Genomic DNA, 16,826 nt, shown 5'->3' on the forward strand with positions numbered 1-16,826 from the left:
CAGCAACAAAGACCCAACACAGCCAAAAATAAATAAATAAAATTAAAAAAAAAGAAAATGAAAACTCATTACCTAATATCTTGCAGTTGGTCTCATATTTCAAACAGTACTGCACCACCTTCTCAGCTGGAACAATATAGTATATGAAAATATCTGTGATTTCTGCTTGCGATAAAGTCACAGGCACCGTAAGGGTTTCAGTGGAAGCTAAATTCCTTCAGAGGAATGCAGTTACATGTCCACTTGAGAATAAAGGTGGGATTTTCCCCATCCAAATGCAGAGATGCCCTGCCTGACCTTGCCTGACCATCCAGGTCCACCCTCCCCAGATGCAGGGTGTAATTTCCGAGGGAGACTCAGGTGGGAGGACACCCCCCGCCCCCAGAAGCAGGTCCTGCTGCCAGGACGGGTGCAGCCCAAGACAGGCGGAGGACCTGCATGAACTCAAACTGATACTTAAGGACTGTGTTGGTATAAAGACGAATACAATCCATGCTGCGTTCATCATCATTGTTATTTTTTTCTTCTAATTTTAACAGAAATTGACATTAAATACTTCCCGAGGCCTCTTGAGTGAATCAGGGTCGGTGTGGGGCCGCGAGGGTAGGGGCCGTGGGGGCCTTGCGCCGCTCTCCCTCCCTCCACCCCTCCTCCTCTCCCCCCTTCCCCTCCCTCCCTCCTACCTTTCTCCCGCTGCCCGTTCCCCGGGTTCCTTTTCTCCCTCTGCCCCTCCACCTCCCTCCCCTTCCCTCCCTCCCTCTTCCCTCTGTCCCTCCAACCCTTCCCCAGGTTCCTTTTCTCCCTCCACCCTCCTCCCTCCCTCTTCCCTCCGCCCCTCCCCCTCCTTCCCCGGGCCTCTCTCTTGCGCTCTCAGACGGCACTCGCGGGCAGGGAGTCATGTGCGGTCTCTCCGGGCGCGCGGCGCTGCGGGGGCTGATGTGCCGCACGCGGGCCCCGGTCGCCAGCCTGCTTGCGCGCTCCAGCTCTGGTGAGTCCGCCCACCCGGCGGCCATGCGCGAGGTGGGGCGGGCTGAGGTGCCGCAGGCCTCTGCTGGCGCACGTGCGGGCCCTGGCGCAGGGGGCTTGAGGCCTCGGGACAGGCCGGCTGGAGCTGCGCGACCATCGGGTTCTCGCCGGGCTGGGGCCCTGCGCGCACCACCCCCCCACCGCTCACTCCCACCCAGACCCCCACGCCCCCGCTCGCCTCCTCACCGTGCTCAGGGCAGGGGGTCCCCAGGGTTCCAGGGCAGGAGGAAGCCAGAAGTCTGGTGGCCACACTTTGCAGCGGACCAGGGGGTCCTGAGCGGGGTCATTCTCACCAGATGAACACTCCAGTCCTGGGGCGTTTTTCCGCCTGGCCTATCCCTGCCGGCTGGTATCCACAGGGACCTCTGCCCTAGCTGCTGACCCTCAGGCCCTTCCTGAGCGGCAGATGTCCTGGCGTTCCAAATGCTGGCAAGAGTGAACTGCCACCATCTGAGGCACAAGCCAGCTGGCAGCAGGGCCCCCAGGCACTGGGCTTGGGGGATGGAATAAGGATGGGGGGACTTCCTCCAGCGCGGTTCATTGAAGGAATGTGGTGGGCACCCACTGCCTGCTCTCCAGGCCCTGCACAACTTTGGTTAATTTTCCTCCTGGGGATGGGAAGGCAGCTGCAGATTCCTCCAGGGACACTGGCCCTCCTGGACCCTACATCTTATTTCTCCTCCAGTTCTCTCCTCCTTCTCTGCAGGAATTAGCTGGACATCCAGGGTCTGGGCTCCTCTCAAAAGTACACTTGACCCTGGACCCAATGCTGAGGGTCAGCATAACTCTGGAAGTGGCCTGGGGCTGTAGGAGGGTGATGATGCTGGAGGTCTCCTGGGCAGTGTCTCCCCAGGAGGGGGAAGACTGTGGCAGTGTTGACTTTAGGTCCGGAAGCATCCCACCCTGGAACCCCACAGCAGCCTGGCCAACGAAGGTGTGAGGGGAGGAGCCCTCTCAACTCTCCCCACCTGCAGACAGGAACCTTTCCACCTTTCTCCTCAATCCCCAGGTCCCTTTGTCCCGCTGTCTGTGGCCCAGCCGGTGGGGAAAGTGCACTTCTGTCTCCCTGGTCCCCTGCCATTCCTTCACCTGAGACCCAGAAGATGGGTGGTGGTTCCTTCCTGATGCGGCAGGTTGGGGGTTCAGACATTGTCTGTGCTAGCACCACAAAGGACAAGAATGAAAATCAGGCCAAGACTTGTACTTTCTTTCCAGTGTGGCATCTTTGGGCCTCCGGGTGGCCTCTGAGCTGGACTGTGCCTCCCCAGGCCTCCAGGCTGTCTAAGATAGATGCCTTTTCAGGGGACATCAGCTCTATCATGGACAGCTTCCGCCACTGCCTGGGAGGGCCCATGGCCCCTCCGAAAGGCTGAAGTCCCCAGGGACCCCCTGTGCTGCTTGTCCCAAGGGGTAGCACCATGCTGGACAGTCCTGGCTGTGGACACCACACTTCTCCCCTCCAGAGCTGCTCTGCCTGAGGCAGACACTCTGAAGTCCAGGTGACACCTGGGTCCTGGCAGGGGAACCCAGGTCCGGGAGACATGAAAGGGTGAGGCCTCGGCAGCCCCGAACCCCCCTCTTCTAAAGGAGGACCCTCCTGGACCCTGGAGCGGACCCTGGTTGCAGTGAAGCCAGACGGGGTGCAGCGGAGGCTCGTTGGGGATGTGATCCAGCGCTTTGAGAGGAGGGGCTTCAAGCTGGTGGGGATGAAGATGCTGCAGGTACCAGGGCTCTTGGCCTGTGGGTGTCCCTGAGGAGACTGGGATGGGGGGCTTCTCACATCTCTGCCCTGCGTCAGGAAGATATCCTGGTGTTGGCAGAAGGGGAGGGGTGGGGAGGTGTCTGCCTTATGCTTTTGTGGCTGGAGTGCTGCCCCATGTAGGTGTCGTCTGCAAAGGGCCCTGTGATCAGTACACCATGTCACTGTCCCAGTGCCTGGTGGGGCTCCCTCTCCAGGGGCTCCTCTCACCCCCTTCCCCCAATGCACCAGGCACCAGAGAGCATCCTTGCTGAGCACTACCACGACCTGCAGAGGAAGCCCTTCTACCCAGCCCTCATCAGCTACATGAGCTCCGGCCCGGTGGTGGCCATGGTACAGCGGGGCAGGGGTGGTGGGAGGGGTGGAGGGTCCTGGACTGAGCCCTTGCTGATACCCACCTCTCCCCACCTCCTTTATCTCTGTGCTGCAGGTCTGGGAAGGCCCCAATGTGGTCTGCACCTCGAGGGCCATGATAGGACACACCAACTCGGCTGAGGCTGCCCCTGGCACCATCCGGGGAGACTTCAGCATCCACATCAGCAGGTATGGGGGCCCTAACACACTCGGCCACTTGGAGCTGAGGGCCAGCTCACTAGGGGCTTGAGGTGGCGGCTTGCTGCTAAGGCAGATCCACCGGACCTGGGCTTCTTGCTCAGGGGAAAGTAAAGCCAGAAGAGACTTTTACTGGTGGCACATCACACCGAACGTTTGCTAGTGCAGTTTTTTTAAAAACCCTTTAATGCACACAGGAGAAGATAAAGCATTCCCTGTGTGTTTTGTACGTGCTCTGCCATCGTAGTCTGTCACCTCACTTTATCACCAGACACCCCGGGGGTTGGCACGGGACAGATGAGGTTGTGGGTAAGAAGCTGAGATCAGGCTGGAACCCGGTTTTGCAGCTCCCCTGTTCTTCCTTTCCCCTCTGTACAATCGCCCCGCTTGCTCCCCTCGACAGTAGGGGATCAGCAGACTGTCCCTGGGACCCCCAAGGTGCACACTGAAGCCTGTGTCCTACCTCTGCCACCTGGCACAGGAACATCATCCACGCCAGCGACTCCGTGGAGGGTGCCCAGAGGGAGATCCAGCTGTGGTTCCAGAGCAGTGAGCTGGTGGACTGGGCAGACGAAGGCCACCACAGCAGCATCTATCCAGCCTGAGCACTCAGGGTACCCTCGGTCACCCCAGCATCCACCCAGGACCAACTACCTCTGTCGACAAGACCTTGAGCCCACACCCATGCTCTGCCGATCTGTCCCAGACCCACCCGCCTGTCCACCTGCTGCCCCACCCCAGCCCAGAAGGGTTGAGCCACCAACTTTATGTGCCTTTTAGTATTATCCAAAGCAAGCAAGAGATTGGACAAAATCCTTTCTGTACCAAAGTGCCAGACAAGCTTTGGGGTGCCTCCAAAAGCTGGTAGTGTGACCTCCCTTCCCCCAAAGTGGGGACATTAAAATTCACTGTGCTGTGCGTGGGGGTGGAGTGCTCATTACAGCCTCTGTTATCTCTGAGGTAAGGATGAGGCCTTTATGCAAAGTTGTAAGCAGCTTGAAAGTAGAAATGAAGCTTACCATCTCTCACACACCAGGAGGGAATCAATAACTTTGTTGAATGTATGAGACAGGCAGAGGTCCAGAGACCTCCAGCCTGAAATCTGGGGAATCCAAGCTGAGCCCCTGAGCTAGTAATCTCCCTCAAGGAGGAGCCCTAGGCAGGACTGGAGGGTTGCAGGAAGGGGTAGGCAGGGAACTGAAGCCGCCCCCAGGGCAGAAAGACTGGTGACCACACTGACACTACACACTTACGCCTGGTCCTCAGGTGTGTCCCCGGTCACTTGTCACAGGTACTGGACACCACACATCATTACACCTGCTGAGGCCGACTTGGTCCTCACTCAAATTTGACGTCTTGCCGATGGAAGCGCTGGTCCTGGATTCCCGGCTTTGGTTGCTCTCTGTGCCTACACATGAGGGCACGGATGAAGTGTACTGACTTTACTGGCCGCGAAAGGGTCATGTTGGGATCTAACCCTGGGACTGGCCATTCGAGGGAAGGGCCTTCCTTGTTTCCCATGGCTTTTCTGGGCTCTACTCTCCTTCCGTCTTCTACGTCACACTTTTGCAACAGGAAAGGGAAGCGTCCAGGAGGCGAGGAACTTTAAATGCTGGGCGAGTCCGACCAGGTGTTTTAAATGCACAGCAGGGCCCAGGGCGGTGAGGGAAGCCGAGGGGCCCTGGGCCGGCCCGCGAGCTCCACCTTAGCCCGGGAACCGAGTGTCCCCTGTGTCCGGCTGGCTCCGACCCCGGCACTGACGCCCAGTCTTGTGAAAAGGAGTCGGGAAAGCGGACAGCTCCCAGCCGCGTTCACCGCGCCTCCGCCGCGAGAACCTGCCCGCCGCACTGCGTCTGCGCACACCTTGGCGCCCAGACTGACTTCCAGTCCCAGCAGGCTGCGCGGCCATGGGGCCGGAAGTCCTGGGAGAAGCGCGGGGAGGGCCGGGAAGGACCCGGTTGTCCTGGGAAGAGGGAGGGCCGGCGTGGTTGGAGCGTCCTGGGGGGAGCGAGGGGACACGGAGGCGGGGCTTCCTGGGAGGAGCGAGAGCACGCGGAGGCGGGGCGTCCCGAGAGGGGCGAGCGCCGGGTGGGCGGGGCCTCCTCGTCCCAGGCCAGCCAGAGAGGAGGGCGCGGGTACAGCGCCGCCTGTCACCGGAGGTCGGAGTCCTGATCCCGGCGGGTCCCTGCTGTTCTAGCCGCCCAGGCCCGCACCGAGCGCCATGGCCCAGCCACCGCCCGACGTCAGCGAGGACGACTGTCTCCCGGAGTACCGCCACCTCTTCTGTCCGGACTTGCTTCGGTGAGGGCCGTGTCGGGGACGCCCCAGGGAGCCGGGCAGGGGGAGGGAGCGCCTGCGGTGCGGGCTGCACGGGGACTGCGGTTTTACTGGGATGCGTGAGGACCCTGTGCCTGGTGGCCAGACAGTCCGGAGGTCCAGGTGCCCCAGAGATGCAACTGCTGGTGTTCTGATCTTTGCATGGCTGTGAACACGGTCTGTTTGTCCTGTGGGTGGTGGCGGGTGTTCATTAGTAATGCTCCGAGGTGGGGGTGAGTGTCAAAGGACACAACCAAGCCAAAGGTCAGGAGAAGGAAGGATTAATTATTACTAGCAGCAAGTAAGGAGAACGTTGGAGATTTTCCCCAAAGCGGTGTCTCCCCGCACAGCAAATTTGGGGAAGTTTTAAGCTAAAGGTGCATGCATCTTCATGAAGGGTTTGGGCGGTTGAGAGTCCAAGCTTTAGTTGATTGAAGTCACGAGGGTCATCATCCCGGAGGTTCCAGTTGATCTGGTGGTTGAGCACTTCAGGCTAATCTTTACCATGGAAACAGAACTGGGAGTCTTTAAACCTGATTTATTATCTTTGCTATTGTTACTTCTCTTGCCTGATGACAATCGTTAGTTTCTGTATTTTTTTTTTTTTTTAACTTGGAGAGAGTTTGACCCCTACCCATTTTTTTTTTTTGAATTTTAGAATTTTATTTTACTTATTTTTTATACAGCAGGTTCTTATTAGTTATCTGTTTTATACATATTAATGTATATATGTCAATCCCAAACTCCCAATTCATCCCACCACCATGCCTCCCCGCCACTTGACCCCCTTGGTGTCCATACACGTTTGTTCTCTACATCTGTGTCTCTATTTCTGCCCTGCAAACCAGTTCATCTGTACCATTTTTCTAGGTTCCACATATATGCGTTAATATATATTTGTTTTTCTCTTTCTGACTTACTTCACTCTGGCAGTCTCTAGGTCCATCCACATCTCTACAAATGACCCAATTTCGTTCCTTTTTATGGCTGAGTAATATTGCATTGTATATATATGTACCACATCTTCTTTATCCATTCGTCTGTCGATGGGCATTTAGGTTGCTTCCATATCCTGGCTATTGTAAATAGTGCTGCCATGAACATTGGGGTGCATGTGTCTTTTTGAATTATGGTTTTCTCTGGGTATATGCCCAGTAGTGGGATTGCTGGGTCATAGGGTAATTCTATTTTTAGTTTTTTAAGGAACCTCCATACTGTTCTCCATAGTGACTGTATCAATTTACATTCCCACCAACAGTGTAGGAGGGTTCCCTTTTCTCCACACCCTCTCCAGCATTTGTTGTTTGTAGCTTTTCTGATGATTCCCATTCTAACCCATGTGAGGTGATACCTCATTGTAGTTTTGATTTGCATTTCTCTAATAATTAGTGATGTTGAGCAGCTTTTCATGTGCCTCTTGGCCATCTGTATGTCTTCTTTGGAGAAATGTCTATTTAGGTCTTCTGCCCATTTTTTGATTGGGTTGTTTTTTTTTTTAATATTGAGCTGCATGAGCCGTTTATATATTTTGGAGATTAATCCTTTGTTGCTTCATTTGCAAATATTTTCTCCCATTCTGAGGGTTGTCTTTTTGTCTTGTTTGTAGTTTCCTTTGCTGTGAAAAAGCTTTTAAGTTTCATTAGGTCCCATTTGTTTATTTTTGTTTTTATTTCCATTACTCTAGGAGTTGGGTCAAAAAAGACCTTGCTGTGATTTATGTCACAGAGTGTTCTTCCTATGTTTTCCTCTAAGAGTTTTATAGTGTCCAGTCTTACATTTAAGTCTTTAATCCATTTTGAGTTTATTTTTGTGTATGGTGTTAGGGAGTGTTCTAATTTCATTCTTTTACATGTAGCTGTCCAGTGCTCCCAGCACCACTTATTGAAGAGACTGTCTTTTCTCCATTGTATATCCTTGCCTCCTTTGTCATAGATTAGTTGACCATAGGTGCATGGATTTATCTCTGGGCTTTTTATCCTGTTCCACTGATCTGTATTTCTGTTTTTGTGCCAGTACCATATTGTCTTGATTACTGTAGCTTTGTAGTATAGTCTGAAGTCAGGGAGTCTGATTCCTCCAGCTCCGTTTTTTTCCTTCAAGACTGCTTTGGCTATTCGGTGTCTTTTGTGTCTCCACACAAATTTTAAGATTTTTTGTTCTAGTTCTGTAAAAAAATGCCACTGGTAATTTGATAGGGATTGCATTGAATCTGTAGATTGCTTTGGGTAGTATATAGTCATTTTCACAATATTGATTCTTCCAATCCAAGAACATGGTATATCTCTCCATCTGTTTGTGTCATCTTTGATTTCTTTCATCAGTGTCTTATAGTTTTCTGAGTACAGGTCTTTTACCTCCTTAGGTAGGTTTATTCCTAGGTATTTTATTCTTTTTGTTGCAATGGTAAATGGGATTGTTTCCTTAATTTCTCTTTCTGATATTTCATTGTTAGTGTATAGGAATGCAAGAGATTTCTGTGCATTAATTTTGTATCCTGCAACTTTACCAAATTCATTGATTAGCTCTAGTAGTTTTCTGGTGGCATCTTTAGGATTCTGTATGTATAGTATCATGTCATCTGCAGTGACAGTTTTACTTCTTCTTTTCCAATTTGTATTCCTTTTATTTCTTTTTCTTCTCTGATTGCAGTGGTTAGGACTTCCAAACTATGCTGAATAATAGTGGCGAGAGTGGACATCCTTGTTTTGTTCCTGATCTTAGAGGAAGTGCTTTCAGGTTTTCACTATTGAAAATGATGTCTGCTGTGGGTTTTTCGTATATGGCCTTTATTATGTTGAGGTAGGTTCCCTCTATGCCCACTTTCTGGAGAGTTTTTATCATAAATGGGTGTTGAATTTTGTCAAAAGCTTTTTCTGCATCTATTTAGATGATCATATGGTTTTCATTCTTCAATTTGTTAATATGGTGTATCACATTGATTGATTTGCATATATTGAAGAATCCTTGCGTCCCTGGGATAAATCCCACTTGATCATGGTGTATGATCCTTTTAATGTGTTGTTGGATTCGGTTTGCTAGTATTTTGTTGAGGATTTTTGCATCTATATTCATCAGTGATATTGGTCTGCAATTTTCTTTTTTTGTAGTATCTTTTTTTGGTTTTGGTATCAGGGTGATGGTGGCCTCAGAGAGTGAGTTTGGGAGTGTTCCTTCCTCTGCAATTTTTTTTTTTTTTTTTTTTTTTTTTGCGGTACGTGGGCTTCTCACTGTTGTGGCCTCTCCCGTTGCGGAGCACAGGCTCCAGACGCGCAGGCTCAGTGGCTATGGCTCACAGGCCTAGCCACTCCGCGGCATGTGGGATCTTCCCGGACCGGGACACGAACCCGTTCCCCTGCATCGGCAGGCGGACTCTCAACCACTGCGCCACCAGGAAAGCCCCTCGTCTGCAATTTTTAGGAAGAGTTTGAGAAGGATAGGTGTTAGCTCTTCTCTAAATGTTTGATAGAATTCACTTGTGAAGCCATCTGGTCCTGGACTTTTGTTTGTTGGAAGATTTTTAATCACAGTTTCAATTTCATTACTTGTGATTGGTCTGTTCATATTTTCTATTTCTTCCTGGTTCAGTCTTGAAAGGTTATACCTTTCTAAGAATTTGTCCACTTCTTCCAGGTTGTCCATTTTATTGGCATAGAGTTGCTTGTAATAGTCTCTTTGGATGCTTTGTATTTCTGCAGTGTCCATTGTAACGTCTCCTTTTTCATTTCTAATTTTATTGATTTGAGTCCTCTCCCTCTTTTTCTTGATGAGCCTGGCTAAAGGTTTATCAATTTTGTTTATCTTCTCAAAGAACCAGCTTTTAGTTTTATTGATCTTTGCTATTGTTTTCTTTGTTTCTATTTCATTTATTTCTGCTCTGACCTTTATGATTTCTTTCCTTCTGCTAACTTTGGGTTTTGTTTGTTCTTCTTTCTTTAGTTCCTTTAGGTGTAAGGTTAGATTGTTTACTTGAGATTTTTCTTGTTTCTTGAGGTAGGTTTGTATTGCTATAAACTTCCCTCTTAGAACTGCTTTTGCTGCATCCCATAGGTTTTGGATCATTGTGTTTTCATTGTCATTTGTCTCTAGGTATTTTTTTTCCCCTTTGATTTCTTCAGTGATCTCTTGGTTATTTAGTAATGTATTGTTTAGCCTCCATGTGTTTGTGTTTTTTATGTTTTTTTCCCCTGTAATTGATTTCTAATCTCATAGCGTTGTGGTTGGAAAAGATTCTTGATATGATTTCAATTTTCTTAGATTTACCGAGGCTTGATTTGTGACCCCAGATGTGATCTATCCTGGAGAATGTTCCGTGTGCACTTGAGAAGAAAGTGTAATCTGCTGTTTTTGGATGGAATGTCCTATAAATATCAATTAAATCTGTCTGGTCTATTGTGTCATTTAAAGCTTGTGTTTTGTTATTAATTTTCTGCTGGATGATCTGTCCATTGGTGTAAGTGAGGTGTTAAAGTCCCCCACTATTATTATTATTATTTAATTTATTTTATTTATTTATTTTTGACTGTGTTGGGTCTTCGTTGCTGCATGCGGGCTTTCTCTAGTTGCAGTGAGCAGGGGTACTCTTCGTTGCAGTGTGCAGGCTTCTCATTGCGGTGGCTTCTCTTGTTGCAGAGCACAGGCTCTAGGCACACAAGCTTCAGTAGTTGTGGTGCGTGTGCTCAGTAGTTGTGGCTCATGGGCTCTAGGGCACAGGCTCAGTAGTTGTGGTGCACAGGCTTAGTTGCTCCACGGTATGTGGGATCTTCTGGGCCAGGGTTCGAACCTGTGTCCCCTGTGTTGGCAGGCGGATTCTTAACCACTGAGCCACCAGGGAAGCCCAAAGTCCCCCCACTATTATTGTGTTACTGTCGATTTCCTCTTTTATAGCTGTTAGCAGTTGGCTTATGTATTGAGGTGCTCCTATGTTGGGTGTATATCTATTTATAATTGTTATTTCTTCTTCCTGGATTGATCCCTTGATCGTTATGTAGTGTCCTTCCTTGTCTCTTGTAACATTCTTTATTTTAAAATCTGTTTTATCTGATATGAGTATTGCTACTCCAGCTTTCTTTTGATTTCCATTTGCATGGAATATCTTTTTCCATCCTCTCACTTTCAGTGTGTATGTGTCCCTAAGTCTGAAGTGGGTCTCTTGTAGACAGCATATATATGTGACCCCTACCCATTTTTATTTAAAAAAAACCTTATTTATTTGGCAGCACCAGGTCTTAGTTGTGATATGTGGGATGGCATGTGGGATCTTCAGTTGTGGCATGCGGGATCTAGTTCCCTGACCAAGGATCCAACCTGGGGCCCCTGCATCAGGAGCATGGAGTCTTAACCACTGGACCACCAGGGAAGTCCCAGTTTCTGTATTCTTTGAGACCTGTTCGAGGACAAGACTGTGACCAGGCTTAGATCATAGAATGGCTTAGGCCAAAGATGCTTCTCTTATGTCAAGAAAGCCATGCCCGTTTCTCTTTCTCCAGGAACCCTCTACCCTATCCGCTTAGCGGGTGGCTGGAGGAAGGCTTGTATGTTTTGAAAACATTTCTCACTTAATTGATAACTTTCTGCATAGAGACTTTTATGCATAGAGACATTCTTCCCAAAGATTCAAAAAGCTGAGGGATGCAGGCTTTAAAAAGCAGCATTTCTCAAATTTGACAGAAGTGCCCAGTGCAGAGGGTCAATGTCCTCCAAGAGCACCTCCTCCCCGCCCCCATTTAACCGGGGCCTCTTTAAAGAGCCTCTGTTTTCTTCTCTCAGGGACAAGGTAGCCTTCATCACAGGCGGTGGCTCTGGAATCGGGTTCCGGATTGCTGAGATTTTCATGCGGTAAGCACTGCTCTGTGTGCTCTGTGCCCCGTCTTGCTCCCCACCCCCTTGCATGGACCCCACTGGACCCTGGGATCTTGGGCAAAATGCCGGTGGGTGGTGGGAACCCCTCTAGGCCCAGGGCCATCAGAGAGCATCTGAAAGGGGTCAAGTGCTGTCCTGGGAGAGGCAAGACTACAGTCTCTCCTAGAGATTAGTCTAGACTGTTTGGCTCTGACCTCAGCACCCCCATTTGTACAAAGCGGGAGGATCCAAAGGTTGAGGTAATTCTACTGCAGGGTCCCCCAGGGCCTTGCCGAGCCAGGGTCAGGGTGGGCCGAGTTGGACCCTGGCACCGTGCAGAGCACAGTGTCTCCTGGGACACAAGGTCTGTGGTCTCAGGCCCAGGTCAACAGTTTGTCACCCGCACCTGTGAGAGGCCTAGAGTTAGGCTGGGGTTAGGGGAGATGAAGCTGGTTTCCTCCAGGACCCTGCTTTTCAGAGATTTCCCACTGGACGAGATTTTGGGACTCATCCAGTCCAGGTGAATTTGTTTTCTGAGCTGGAAGCTTTGTTGCTTCTCTGAGCAGAGCATGGCCAGCTGTGCTGTGGTGTTCTGAGGATTCAGTGGGACTGGCTTAGCAGGTGGTAGCTGGTACTGTTACTGAGTTTGAGGCCGGGTTTGTCGGGAGGTAAGGCAGGGGAGGTGCCCTGGCCCCGGAATGGGCTCTCTGTCCTTCACTCCAGCCTCCCGGGGAGACCCAGGTGGACCCAGCAGGACTCATGAAGAGTCTGGGCCCCATGTCCGAGACTTACAGCTGCTCACATGGTGTTTGGGGCAAGGCCCACATCCCTGCATGGCTGGCATACCTTGTGCCAGAGAGACCCAGCCCAGAAACCAGTGGTGCCTGCCTGAGGTCCTGCCACAGTCACTCAGCCCCACGGAGGCCCCTGTGTCCTCTGCTAGCTGTGCCTTCAGCCCTAGGCTGGTGTTTAAGCCTGAGAGACCCTTCGGGGAGGGGGACCTTTGCTTCGAGCGCCAGGCAGGAGCCCAGCTGGGCGTGTCCCTTGCACCTTGCTGCCCTCACGCCTGCCATCTGGCTTTGCAGGCACGGCTGCCACACAGTCATCGCCAGCAGAAGTCTTCCTAGAGTGTCGATGGTAAGGGGTCTCTCCTGTGCCCACATGTCCATGGACAGCTTTGGGGGCTGGGAGCCTGGACCTGGAGGGTCCTGAGGTCCAGAGGATGATTACACCAAAACCTGCCCCTCTTCCAAATACAGAGCTTCAATGGAAGTGGCCCGCAGGGACATCCTTGTCTTTTTAAAGAATCTACTTATTGGGTCCTGTGCGGGAACCCTTATGTTGGGTGGTACTGTGGCCCCAAGACAGATCTCTGGGCTCACCAGGGTCATGAGGGTGGAGAGTCTCTCCACTGCCGTGGTTGGTCTCGGGGCAGGGACTGGACGTCAGCTGGAGCTGCCGTTGACCTGTGACTAGTGACCAGGGGCCTGGAGGGTGATGAAAGGGGAGAGGGTGCGGGCTGTCTTAGCAGCGTCCACCAGGGGTCATGGCCCTGGGGAGTGGCCACTTGCCAGCTGTGTCTCTGCAGAGTGGGTTTCAGCAGCAGAGCCCGGCTTCCTGGAAGAACCTGGCTCATCATCCTCATCAGATTCTGAAGGGCTGTTCCTCCAGGCTGAGGCCACCGGCCTGCTGCCCACCTCTGTCTTCCTGTCTGGCTTCTAGGCTGCCAGAAAGCTGGCTGCTGCCACTGGCCAGAGGTGCCTCCCTTTATCTCTGGACGTCCGAGCTCCCCTGGCCATCATGGCAGCCGTGGAGCAGGCTCTGAAGGAGTTCGGGAAGATCGACATTCTCATTAACTGTGAGTCACTGTTGAGCGAGGCCAGGGGGCTTCCTTTTTTTTTTTTTTTAGAAAAAACACAGTACTTTATTATTCCCAGCGCAAAGGGCAGGTCTTTGAAAAATGAGGGGGCAAGTTCTGACGGCGGGGAGGAGGCCCCTTCTTGCTGGCGATGCATGAGCGGGTTCCGCAGGACCACAATGACCGAGTCCCCACACAGGACCATCTTGGAGATGTAGTGGTCCTCGTTGACTGGCTTGGACTTCTTCTTGCTCCTGCCATTCTTGGGGACCTTGGTCCACACCTCCTTCACTTTCTCCAGCACCATGTTGCGGTGCCTATCAAAGGCCTTCACACGGCCCAGGAGCTTCTTGTTGCGGCAACTGATGAGCACTTGGGTGTTGTTCTTTTTTTTTTTTTTTTTTTTTTTTTTGCGGTACGCGGGCCTCTCACTGTTGTGGCCTCTCCCGTTGCGGAGCACAGGCTCCGGACGCGCAGGCTCAGTGGCCATGGCTCACGGGCCCAGCCGCTCCGCGGCATGTGGGATCTTCCCGGACCGGGACACGAACCCGTGTTCCCTGCATCGGCAGGCGGACTCTCAACCACTGCGCCACCAGGGAAGCCCTGTGTTATCTATTTGGGTGTTGTTCTTGACCGACTGTGTGAGCACGGGGAGTGGACCCATGTTAAACTCCTCCTCCTCCCGCTTCTGCAGCTTCTCCGGGGTCATCTCACCCTTGGGCTTGTTGAGGACGCACGTGGTGGCAATGGTGGTGGCTGTGCTCTCAAGTCACTAACGTTTCCTCTACGTTGCTTCGGCCTTCTGGCCAGGGGGCTTCTGACAGGTCAGCAATACCAGATCTCCCTGTTTGGAGGCCCCAGAACTGTCCTGGCTCCAGGCCACTCAGCTCCTCCCAGGTCAGTGCAGCCGTGGCTCAAGAGGGTGCCCCGTGAACTAGGCTGAATCACAGAGTAGGACCACTCTTGTGTCCTGAAATTCCCCCTTAAAGAAAAAGGACTACACGTTATTGTTTTAATATAGTTTTAGATTCGCAGACTAATTGAGCAGATAGTACAGAGAACTCCACATACTATGAACACCTTGCATTTGTTACAACCGGGGAACCGATATTGATACATACGGTTAACTATAGTCCCTATTTTACATTCCGGTTCATTTTTGCTGAAATTTCCTTTAAAAACACCCTGCGTATTATTTTCCTGCCCCTAACAAAGTCATAAGCTGGGCAGCTTAAAACAACAGAAATATATTCTCTCACAGTCTGGAGGCCAGAAGTCTGAAAACAAGGCTTGGGGGAGCTTCTGTCCCAGGCCCTGCCCTCAGCTCCTGGGGTTGCTGCCTGGCGGGCCTTGGCTCTGGGCTGCACCCCTCCAGCCTCTGCCTCCTTCACACTGCCATCCCCTGTGCACGTCTGTGTCCTCTTCTTTTTAAGGAAGCCAATCTTTGGGCTTAGGCCACCCTAATTCAGTATGAGCTAATCTTACCTTTATGACATCTGCAAAGACCATATTTTCAAATAAGGTCACGTTCACAGGCACCAGGGGTTGGGACTTCAGCGAATTTTTTTAGGGACACAATCCAACCCATAAAACCCATCCTGCCTGTCATTCAGGAACTTGTCCAAATGCTCAGGTTTCCTTCCCTGGCCAACCTGGGCCACCCTGAGGGTCCAGATGCTTCAACTGCCCGGGGCTCCAGCACCATCCGCTGTCTCCTTCCACTGGCAGGTGCAGCCGGGAACTTCCTGTGCCCTGCCAGTGCCTTGTCTTCCAACGCCTTCAAGACCGTGATGGACATCGACACCTTGGGCACCTTCAACGTGTCTCGCGTACTCTACGAGAAGTTCTTCCGTGTGAGTGTCCCGTGGCCAGGGCCTCCCCGCTTCTGGCCACCGCTCACTGCCCCTCTCGTGTGTTGCAGGGCCATGGCGGGGTGATCGTGAACATCACTGCAACCCTGGGTACCCGCGGGCAGGTGCTCCAAGTGCATGCAGGCTCTGCCAAGGCGGCCGTGGGTACGGGCGCCCCCTCTGGTCTGCCCACGTGGGTTCCTCCCCATCCCTGTCCCCGGAGGCCGGCAGTGTCCCGAGTGACGCTGAGCCCCCACCCCCACCCGGGCCTCCCTAAAGGCAGAGCAGCCCTGCTTCTCCCTCATGCCTGCCGGCCTCCCATGCAGATGCGATGACACGGCACCTGGCTGTGGAGTGGGGCCCCCAGAACATCCGCGTCAACAGCCTTGCCCCCGGCCCCATCAGCGGCACAGAGGGCTTCCGGCGGCTGGGTAAGGCTCCCGGGGAGCCCAGGCCCCGCAGCGGGTGCTCCCCTGAGCACAGTCACCCCACCCCCCAAACGTGCCTCCGAGGGCTCCCCTCACACCTGGCTGGGACAGGCCTGGGATCAGTGCCAAATCCTCATGGCTTCCCAGGGTGGGCAAAGAGTCCGTCTCCAGGCTGGGGACAGTTCGCACAGACCTGCAATGGACTAAGGGTCAGCTGGACTTGGGCAGCTGCCCCCTAGAGCTAGAGGCCAGGGGCTGCTGGCCTTGATGTGTGAGCCGGACACAAAGTGGGGCCCCACTGAAGCCTCCAGAGCCTTGGCAGGGTGAGCGGAGAAAGGCCCTGTGCTGGTTCTGTGGTGGGTGTTACTGTACCTGCCCTGTTCCTGCTCCCCCAGGATGATGCTAACGATGCCCCCAACATTCCCGGGTGTGGTTCAGGGGAAGCTGGGCAGGGGAGGGTGGAGGGCCCCGGGGTCCTGGGGCCCACAGGGGCTGAGCCTCCTGCTGCTTCCCAGGTGGCCCACAGGCCAGCATGAGGGCAAAGGTCCTGGCAAGCCCCCTGCAGAGGCTGGGGAACAAGACGGAGATCGCCCACAGCGCCCTCTTCCTGGCCAGCCCTTTGGCATCCTATGTGACGGGGGCCCTGCTGGTGGTTGATGGTGGGGCCTGGCTGACATTCCCTAACGACATCCAGTCGCTGGCGGACTTCTCATCCTTCTCTGCTAAGCTCTAGGTGATGTGCCACTCCCACCTTCAGGGGTCACCTGTGTCCTTGGTCCCCTCCCCAAAATACCCACCTGGTGGACTGATGGTCATTGTGCTGGGCCTGATGCCTTTCTCCTCAGTCTCTTACATGTATTTCTAGATGTATTCTCGGGCACTTTTGGGTTCCCCTGCTCCACACATAGGGCAAGGCTCGAGTCTTCCAGGGCAAATGGGTGGTGCTGGGAGGGGCCGGCCCCACGGAGCTGCACTGCAGACCTCGGGGCCTCCCTGAAAACCAGAACCTGTACGGCTTGCCTGAAGAGGCTGGGAACCCTGTCTCTCTTTGGGAGCTCCCCTGGGTGACCCTCTCTGGGGGCCTGAGGGCTTGCTGGGCCCATGGGGGTGGGGGAAGGTGCCACTGCTCTCTGCTTCCCCTCCTCCCCCACCAGTCCCAGGGGTGTGGCCAGCCCTTGAGACCTGCTCATCCTAGTCCT

The 16,826-nt window shown here is 52.8% G+C and overlaps 3 protein-coding genes across 7 annotated transcripts; 2 read left to right on the plus strand and 1 right to left on the minus strand.

Annotated features, from left to right (window-relative positions):
* The first annotated feature begins 882 nt into the window (after window positions 1–882).
* On the plus strand, window positions 883–4,255 carry NME4 (NME/NM23 nucleoside diphosphate kinase 4). 2 transcript variants are annotated; one of them, XM_079718744.1, is made up of 5 exons: window positions 883–988; window positions 2,614–2,747; window positions 3,017–3,118; window positions 3,216–3,328; window positions 3,819–4,255. In XM_079718744.1, the coding sequence occupies exons 1-5, from the start codon at window positions 898–900 to the stop codon at window positions 3,940–3,942; spliced, it is 564 nt and encodes a 187-aa protein (XP_079574870.1). In that variant the 5' UTR covers window positions 883–897; the 3' UTR covers window positions 3,943–4,255. The 2 variants fall into 2 exon arrangements, with proteins under 2 accessions (XP_079574870.1, XP_079574871.1); XM_079718745.1 differs by having other exon boundaries at window positions 3,741–3,928.
* A 1,303-nt stretch (window positions 4,256–5,558) lies between these two features.
* On the plus strand, window positions 5,559–16,360 carry DECR2 (2,4-dienoyl-CoA reductase 2; the record flags this gene model as incomplete). Of its 4 annotated transcripts, none has more annotated exons than XM_079719145.1 (8): window positions 5,559–5,638; window positions 11,420–11,488; window positions 12,577–12,628; window positions 13,214–13,349; window positions 15,078–15,202; window positions 15,271–15,364; window positions 15,526–15,630; window positions 16,143–16,360. In XM_079719145.1, the coding sequence occupies 8 exons, from the start codon at window positions 5,559–5,561 to the stop codon at window positions 16,358–16,360; spliced, it is 879 nt and encodes a 292-aa protein (XP_079575271.1). The 4 variants fall into 4 exon arrangements, with proteins under 4 accessions (XP_079575271.1, XP_079575274.1, XP_079575273.1 ...); XM_079719148.1 differs by having other exon boundaries at window positions 16,266–16,360; XM_079719147.1 differs by lacking the exon at window positions 15,526–15,630.
* Window positions 13,419–14,058, minus strand: LOC307062548 (small nuclear ribonucleoprotein Sm D2-like; the record flags this gene model as incomplete). The annotated part of the gene is made up of 3 exons (XM_079718292.1): window positions 13,419–13,442; window positions 13,486–13,711; window positions 13,943–14,058. 3 exons carry the CDS (start codon window positions 14,056–14,058, stop codon window positions 13,419–13,421), a joined length of 366 nt encoding a protein of 121 aa, XP_079574418.1.
* Window positions 16,361–16,826: the final 466 nt, after the last annotated feature.

This window comes from Hyperoodon ampullatus (assembly GCF_949752795.1).
Source record: "Hyperoodon ampullatus genome assembly, chromosome: 14".
Classification (NCBI taxonomy): domain Eukaryota; kingdom Metazoa; phylum Chordata; class Mammalia; order Artiodactyla; family Ziphiidae; genus Hyperoodon; species Hyperoodon ampullatus.

Excerpts from the sequence above, each read along its gene's own strand:
- NME4 (XM_079718744.1), top strand. The coding sequence starts at position 898 with ATGTGCGGTCTCTCCGGGCGCGCGGCGCTGCGGGGGCTGATGTGCCGC. Across the intron at positions 989-2,613 it reads GCTTGCGCGCTCCAGCTCTG|GAGGACCCTCCTGGACCCTG; the intron begins GTGAGTCCGCCC and ends CCTCTTCTAAAG. Across the intron at positions 2,748-3,016 it reads TGGGGATGAAGATGCTGCAG|GCACCAGAGAGCATCCTTGC; the intron begins GTACCAGGGCTC and ends CCAATGCACCAG.